The 8,398-nt window shown below is 45.6% G+C and overlaps 1 gene segment (V, D, J or C); it reads right to left on the reverse strand.

Annotated features, from left to right (window-relative positions):
- Positions 1 to 1,787: 1,787 nt before the first annotated feature.
- LOC119566173 lies at positions 1,788 to 2,378 on the reverse strand. The segment is given in 2 exon segments: positions 1,788 to 2,095; positions 2,323 to 2,378. Coding segments are annotated over 2 exon segments (357 nt in total).
- Positions 2,379 to 8,398: the final 6,020 nt, after the last annotated feature.

Genomic DNA, 8,398 nt, shown 5'->3' on the forward strand with positions numbered 1-8,398 from the left:
CCATATAATCCTTCCCGTCACCCTGCCCCTTCCCCATCCCTTTCCTGTGTTGTCTCCTCTTTGTTGTTCAAGTGCTTTAGGCCCCTATTCTGTAAGCACGTGTACCATGTGTACATGGGGAGAGCCATTGAATTCCAGGCACAGGATACTGATGGACTCAATGGGACCTCACACATGCATAAAGTGGTGTTGCCAACTCTAACAATTGAATTAGGATTCCCATGTCACGTGGTGGTTTATTTAAAGCCTCCCCAACTCCTGGAGCCACACTGATTGCACTGAAACGCTTGACCCAAGTGTGCCCAGCATGCTCCAAACCAAAAGACAAATGAAATCACTGAAATGAGTTTTGTTTTGTTTTTTAATCTCATGCTTTCTGAATGTTTGTGTTTGGCAATACTCATACATTAGTGACATATAAAAGTGTTAGCAGGATCGGGGACTGTCAGCTCTTCAGAGCAGGGTTCCTGTCTGCGTTTGTTCAGTGAAGTGCAAAGCTCATCCAACAGTAACGCTACACGGCTTTCTGTGTTGGGCATTTCAGATGGTCCCATCTCTGCTGGAGGAGTGACACGTTTGTGTGATGCCATCTGCTGGCAATAGGGGGGATATTCAGTACTATGATTTCTTTAACTTCTATCCCTGTTGCAAAGTGAGTCTATGGATGTGTGTGAAGAGGTGGAAATGGGAATACACCAGTTGCCAGTGAAACTAAAATGGAATTTAACCCCGTCGATCCTGTCACTTTTCATAATGCAACATTTGTTTCTTTTTTTACTCCAAAATCTCCTCCTTCCCCTAGTTTCTCTCGTCCTTCCCTTTTCCTTCTTTCTTTTCTCCTTGTGTCTTCTCTGTTCCACTGTCACACAGCCCTACGCCCAGCCCAAGCATCGTATTATCCACCCCATGCACACTGCTCACTTTCTAGTCCCCTTTCTAGCCACACAGCCTTCCATGCAGACCTCTCTCTCTCTCTCTCTCTTCTTCCCCTCATCGCCCCCCAGCTCGCTGGCAGTTCCTGAGAGGTGCAGACAGCCCTCAGCAATCTTTGATTCGATCGACCCCTGAAGTCACTCAGTGCCTCAGAGGAGCCCCTCAGCCCTTTGCAGCATTGACCCTGCTTGACCATAAAATATTGGGAGTGCAACTTGTCTCTGGGGTCATGGTGGAAACCACCTGGGCATAAATAAACGTCATCCGCGTGGCTGAGGTTTTGTATCTGTTACTGTTGCTGAACTGGTAATGCCCAGACACCTAATAGCCATTAAGAGAGCATCAAAGGTTGACCCTTATTGATGCTGAAGCAGGAGTAGCAGATGTTTGGATGGTTCCATTTATGAAGCAGATGTTGTAATGAGCAAAAGTAACTGAACTGAAGGGGCTGGATCAGATAGTGTCCTTTACTCTGAGAACAGTTTGGTTGAATTAGACTGCTGCAGTTTTCCAGTGTGGATGCTTTACAAATCCATCCATTTTGTCAGCTGAGTAGAAAGTTGCTTGGATTGTAACCTCCTGTCAGTAGGAAGTTGGATGCAACCCATAAGAGCAAATCCATGTTAGCGGGCAGGGAGCAATTGCTGAGTAAAGAGTGCTGAACCCCTGGTGTGAGCACCTGAAAGGACTGGAAGTTCTTCAGTGTGGAGCGAGGTGATTGAAGTCTGACACACCCAGGTACCCCACTGCAGGGCAGCAGAGGCAATCACACAATTAAGCTGCACAGGAAGCAGCTGAAACACTGAGTGAGAGTCTGAAACTAAACAGCAGGGAGGTTTCTGTGCTGGTTCGTATCACTGTGTGAGAGGGGCACTGTTATACTTTTGGCAGTAAAAATCTCCAGCATCATCTGCTTCAACCCTGCTGATTGTGAATGTGAAATCAGCACCAGACCCACTGCCACTGAACCGGTCTGGGATCCCAGAGGGACGGTTGGAAGCGCTGTAGATAAGGAGCTTAGGGGCTTGTCCTGATTTCTGTTGGTACCAGGCCATCCAGTTGCTAACACTGGAACTGGCTTTGCAGTTGATGGTGACTCTGTCTCCTGGAGACACTGCCAGGGATTCTGGAGTCTGAGTCATCACAGTCTGTCCACTGGAATCTGGATTGGAGAATAAATATGGAATAAAAAGAAATATAAAAATCCTCCAACATCAGAATATTTGACACACTACAAAGTTGCATCTCTAGGAGTCTAGCCAGGAGCTCTCATTCTGTTAACACTGTAATTGCTGCTAGGAGTGATTGCTGGGAAGGGAAGTTCTTTCTATTTAAATCCTACTAAATGTTTGACTTTCCTTTAAACTAATCTTCCCTTGTTGTTCTTACCTTGAATGCAGAGCATGAGGAGCCAGAGTAGCTGAGTCTGGGAGATCATCCTGATATGTCTATAGTGACAGATACAAAGCTCAGAAGCACAAAATGCTAATGTGACATGTTTATATCTGCTCTGAACAGCTGCGTACTGTCACTTGGGTGGAAATATGTAAAGCAGCATCTCTGTGTAAATGTCCATTGCCTCTGCAGACCCAGGGCCACGTACACCCCTCAGTCTGGTAACGCATCTCTCATTCCTGGCAGTGCGGGATGCCCAGGTGGGTCTGGCAGGGGATGGTCACTATAATCAAGGGCCCAGGTTGTTCTGGAGCTTTTCCTGATCAAAGATTCCAAGACCGCGCTGTTAGTTCATAAGCTCAGTGGTATCCAGTGTCTGCATCACGAGTAACTTCTCATTCCTGGGGCTTATTTACAGTGTGCGCTTATTCAGAGAGAAGTTTTCCAGATGGGTGGTCAGGATGCTGGTTAGTGAGTTCTTGACTGTTTTGCAGGGCTTTGAAAAACTATAGTGCTGCTTAAGGGCTCATTAATGATTATTCTTATTATATAGTTTATCCTAGATTTTACCTTCTTGCCAGATTCCTTTCTAATATCTGTCACTGAATAGAAATAGGCACTTAAGCTTGAAGAGATGAAACTTGTTTGCTGTGGATGGTTGCAATGCTGCCCATCCTCTTCCTCCCTAAGCTCATTGAATGGGCCATTTACAGCTGTTGCCTCCAATTCTGCTTCTCACCCCTTCCCATCTGTTCTGATTTCTGCCCTTTCCACTCCACCAAACTGCTCTCACCCTTTCCTGGACCACTCTCCATCCCTATCCTGCTTGACTTCTAGGCTGCGTCAGATGTTGTCAGTCTCATACTCATTGCAGAAGTCTTCTGCTCTCTTGGTTTTTGTGATGTTGCCCTGTCCTGGTTCTCCTCCTACCTCATGCATTGTTCTTACAGCATCTAGTCTGGTTGGTTGTTGTCCTCCCCTCTCCCATTCTGCCAAGGGACCCCTGAGGCTTCCATCTTTAGCGCCTTGCAGCGATGCACGGTGTGTGTGTCTGTACAGTGCCTAGAGGATGGGATCCTGATCCTGAGCGGGGCCTCTAGGTATTGACTGTAAGACAGATGCTAAATGATAATATAAATGTCAAAGAAGGCACCTCAGCCTGCACTGCCTTCTAACTCTGCCAGTGATTTTGGATATCCTGTGACACACCATAACTGCACCCTATAGGACCTTGCATAGGAAAGCCCACCAGGCCAGATGAGCAACGGCCCAGTACTGAGTCCTGTTAGAGTGATAAGAAGAGGGGACGTGTTGTGGTTTTTAGAGGAATGTGATGTTACATTTTTCACCCCACAGTCAGTATTAAATAGAGCTGATTGGAAAACTCACATTGTTCCTATAAAAATATTAACTACAGTAGGTTGCAGCCAAACTCTTCTGAGTAGTGACAGAGTAATTAGGTTTGACATGACAGTTTCCCAAATACAAAGACACATGGATGAGAGAGGAGAAGCTAAAAGGAAACAGAATGAAATGCTTCTTTGTAGGTTTGGATGGTAGGTGGGTGATGATTGTTACCACTTCAGCACTAAATTGTAGCTCTTTCCTCAGGCAGGCAGAATCCCTGGTCAATCCGAGGTGTGGTTGGAAAACTGGATTGGAGGACAGGTAAAGATGATGGATAAAGTTTCCGTCTCTCTCCCAAAGCGGAGATGAGACAACATCAGAGGAACAGACGAAAAAGAACTCCTGGATTGTCTATGGGAGGTTGTTAAACCCAAGAAACATCATGGCCTGAGGTTCTACAGGCTTTACACCTGTTAGACCCATAAAGTGGAGGTTAAAATAAAAGCAAGGGATGGATGCAGAGTAAAAAAAGACCAGCCAAGAAGACCTCCTGGTCAACATTAACAAAGGCTTGAACGTGTAAAACCACATGAGCTATGGTTAGGACTATACTGAATGTGCCCTCTCGTTGGAAGCTATCATTTTACGTATATTCCTTTGGGCCAGAATGATCAAACCCAGATGCCAGGTGTTAGGCTCCTAAAACAATATTTGGCACCTAAGTAAAAATGGTCTGATTTTCAGAGGAGCAAAGCATCTTCAGCTCCCAGTGATTTCAGTGCAGTGGGTGGGGGCTCAGCAGCTGTAGAAACCAAGCCTCCCTCTAGGTTTAGGAGCCTAACTTCAGGCACCCAGGTTTGGAGGTGTTGGTCTCAGGTGTTACATACAAATGGGTGCTTTAGAAGAGATGGGCAGGAGGCTGTGTCCCTCAGCTCATGTCTGGAGAGAGGGACAGGCATGTTTGCTGCCCTCATCCAAGAGAGTTTGGGTGTCTGGGTCTGAGTGTCTGCTCCCAAGGATGGGGTTGGTTTATGTCCTCTGAGAGTCAGAGACAGTTAGAAGGAGGTGTGTGTCTAGGCATGTCAAGGTTCCTCCCCCACTCTGAACTCTAGGGTACAGATGTGGGGACCTGCATGAAAAAAACCTCCTAAGCTTATCTTTACCAGCTTAGGTCAAAACTTCCCCAAGGTACAAAATATTCCACCCTTTGTCCTTGGATTGGCCGCTACCACCACCAAACAAATACTGGTTACTGGGGAAGAGCTGGTTGGACACGTCTTTCCCCCCAAAATACTTCCCAAAACCTTGCACCCCACTTCCTGGACAAGGTTTGGTAAAAAGCCTCACCAATTTGCCTAGGTGACTACAGACCCAGACCCTTGGATCTTAAGAACAATGAACAATCCTCCCAACACTTGCACCCCCCCTTTCCAGGGAAATGTTGGATAAAAAGCCTCACCAATTTGCATAGGTGACCACAGACTCAAACCCTTGGATCTGAGAACAGTGAAAAAACATTCAGTTTTTTTACAAAAAGACTTTTAATAGAAATAGAAGTAATTAGAAATAAGAAATCCCCCCTGTAAAATCAGGATGGTAGATACCTTACAGGGTAATTAGATTCAAAACATAGAGAACCCCTCTAGGCAAAACCTTAAGTTACAAAAAAGATACACAGACAGAAACAGTTATTCTATTCAGCACAATTCTTTTCTCAGCCATTTAAAGAAATCATAATCTAACACGTACCTAGCTAGATTACTTACTAAAAGTTCTAAGGCTTCATTCCTGGTCTATCCCCGGCAAAGACAAAATATAGACAGACACACATACACTTTGTTTCTCTCCCTCCTCCCAGCTTTTGAAAGTATCTTGTCTCCTCATTGGTCATTTTGGTCAGGTGCCAGCGAGGTTACCTTTAGCTTCTTAACCCTTTACAGGTGAGAGGAGATTTCCTCTGGCCAGGAGGGATTTTACAGGGGTTTACCCTTCCCTTTATATTTATGACAAGGCGGATCACCCGCCTCCATAGGTACCTCCACACCCATTTCTGCTCCTTTATACAGGCTGCCACATCAGCCTGGAACTCCCCCTCAACCCCACTCCTCCTCCTCCTCAATGTCCCTTCTCCAAACCCCACTTCTTCAAAGAGATATACTATCTCTCAAATTCCATTGGAGCATTTTATGTTAATCAAGAAAGAAACTAGTAACCACCAGGATACATTTGCTAGCTACCCAAGTAACCACATAATCCTCTCCATTGCCCTGCCCCTTCCCCATCCCATCCCCTTGTTATCCCCTCTTGTGCTGATGGTCTCTTAGACCCTGGTCCAGTAAACTCTTGTGCAAATTTTCAGTTTTATACTCGTGTCGATTCATTAAATTCCAGACTTAAGGTGCATCATGGATGCACTGGGGCCACACTCACACATAAAGGAGTTGGCCAACTGTAGCAGTTTTAACACATCTCACGAAAGTTGATGTTTAACTTAAAGATCCAGCTCCTGGAGGCAAATGATTAAGTGAGGGTCCCTGTTTTTTGTTTTTGGGTTTTTTTTAATAATTAAATTTCCAGCCCTACTGGTTTCAGAGACAGGTTTGACCCTGAATGTCCCCAGCCGGGAAGGCAAATGAAAACCCCCCTCAAATTTTATTATTTTTTAAAAATCTCATGATTTTTAGAGAGAATCACATGAGTTTTGAACATTTGGAGATCCAGAATACATCCTGCTACAGTTCCTCACCTGCATAATTGTTTGCAGGATCAGAGACACGGTCACCCACACCTAAGAATACTAATACACTGCTGTCTGTGGTCAGAATTTGAGCTATCTACGTCTTTTCCTGGATTAGTGAAACATTTGTGTGATGCCACCTGGTGGCAGTACAGGGGATATTCAGCGCAATGATTTAGTTTGCCAATATTCTGTTTTGATGCGAGGATGGATATACACATCTAAAGACATATAAGATCATTTCAGAATCACAAAAGGATATGGTTAAGCAAAAACAATAAGTAGTACAAACAGGTCATCTCACAATCTCTTCTGTGAAGATTCACTCAGTTAGTGGTTAATGAAGTAGCTTTAATTCTGGTAAACAGAAATGCGCTGGCCGAAAGATGTTATTTCCCTTAGCTTACATTGTATTTTATTTTCCCCCTTCTGTGGCACTTGATATTTTTGTTCATCTGTTTTATTCCTTGGACAGGTTGAATGTTTATTTTAAAATGCTTCGTTGTATTTCTGTGTATACAACATCAATGAATAGTTTTACAGCCCCTTTCATCCATGTTCTTCATTAGATGCAGCAAAAGTGTATCTCATGAGCACATTGATTTCTTGTACTCTTTGCAGAATTTTCCTTGGTGTGAAACGTATATTGGGGAAAATCCAGCACAGTTAACCTTCAAAATAAAATTAGGAAGAATGTGTCCATGGCCTTCTCATGTCATGTGCTTTGCTCTTCTTTTTTAGTAGCAAATTTCCCCCCAACTCTGGCTGTGTGATCTGCCACCCAGCTCCCCGCCCCCCCCCCCCCCCCCGGCTATGAAGAAGCACAGTCTGTTTGCATGCAAAACATGGGCTGACTCCAGAGAATCACAGAGGGTGATTCTTGGCCCATTTGAAGTCAGTGGAGGTTTTGCCTCTGACTTCAGTGGGGCCAGGATTTCCCCCACAGTAAGTATGTCTGAGGAGTTGGAAATGGAGATACAAGAATCACCAGTGAAACTAAAATAGACTTTTACATTTTACATAAGACAACATTTGTTCCATTTTTCTATTCCGAATTTTCCTTCCTTTCCTAGTTTCCCTCATTCTTCCCCTTCCCTTCCATCTCTTCTCCTTGTCTCTTCTCTCTGTCACACAATCCTGACCCCAAGCCATTCACCCTATTATCCATCCCATGCACACTGTACACATTCCTATTCCATGTCAACACTCACAGCCTTCCATATAGACGCTTCCAGCCTCTCTCTCTAGGTCTCTCTCTCAGGGCCCCTTCCCAGAAGGTGCCAGGCAGCTCCTGAGAAGTGCTGAGAGCCCTCAATTCTCTTTGACTCCAGTGGGAGCTGAAATCACTCAGAGCCTCATAGGATCTTCTCAGGGCCTGGCAGAGCTGGCCCTGCTTAGTCCCAGGATACTGGGGACACAACCAATGTGTCATGGTGAGAACCACATAGCAATAAAATAAGGTGACCCAGATGGCTGAGGGTTGGTATTTGTAACTCTCTCTGAGTTGGTAAGACCCAGCCGAACAGCACCCTGATCCCATTGGTCAGTCAGAACTAGAGGTGGGATGGGTTTTGTCCCAGGCCGTTGGGCAGTTTCTGTGCTCCCGTTAGAGCAGAGGGACCTGGGTTTCCCAAGGAAAATGTTTGGTGAATTGTATGTTAATGGTGGGGAGCAAAGGGGAGAGAAGGAGCCAGGTGTGGCAATGAGGGCTCTGGATGCTGAGGGTCTGTCTGTAGTGCTGTTAAAACCCAAGGCTGGCCCGGGCCACCTAACCAGAGCTCACAGGGCTCGAGCTAAGGGGCTGTTTAGTTGTGGTCTAGACCTTCGGTCTTGGCTGGAGCTCAATCTTTAGCACCCGGTGAGGCAGGAGGGTCCCAGAGCTCGGGCTGCAGCCCAAACCTGAATGTCTGCAGCCCCTTACTGCAAGCCCAAGTCAACTGGCATGGGCCAGCTGCGGGTGTCTAATTGCAGTGTAGCTAGGAGGAG

This window comes from Chelonia mydas, chromosome 4 (assembly GCF_015237465.2).
Source record: "Chelonia mydas isolate rCheMyd1 chromosome 4, rCheMyd1.pri.v2, whole genome shotgun sequence".
NCBI lineage: Eukaryota > Metazoa > Chordata > Testudines > Cheloniidae > Chelonia > Chelonia mydas.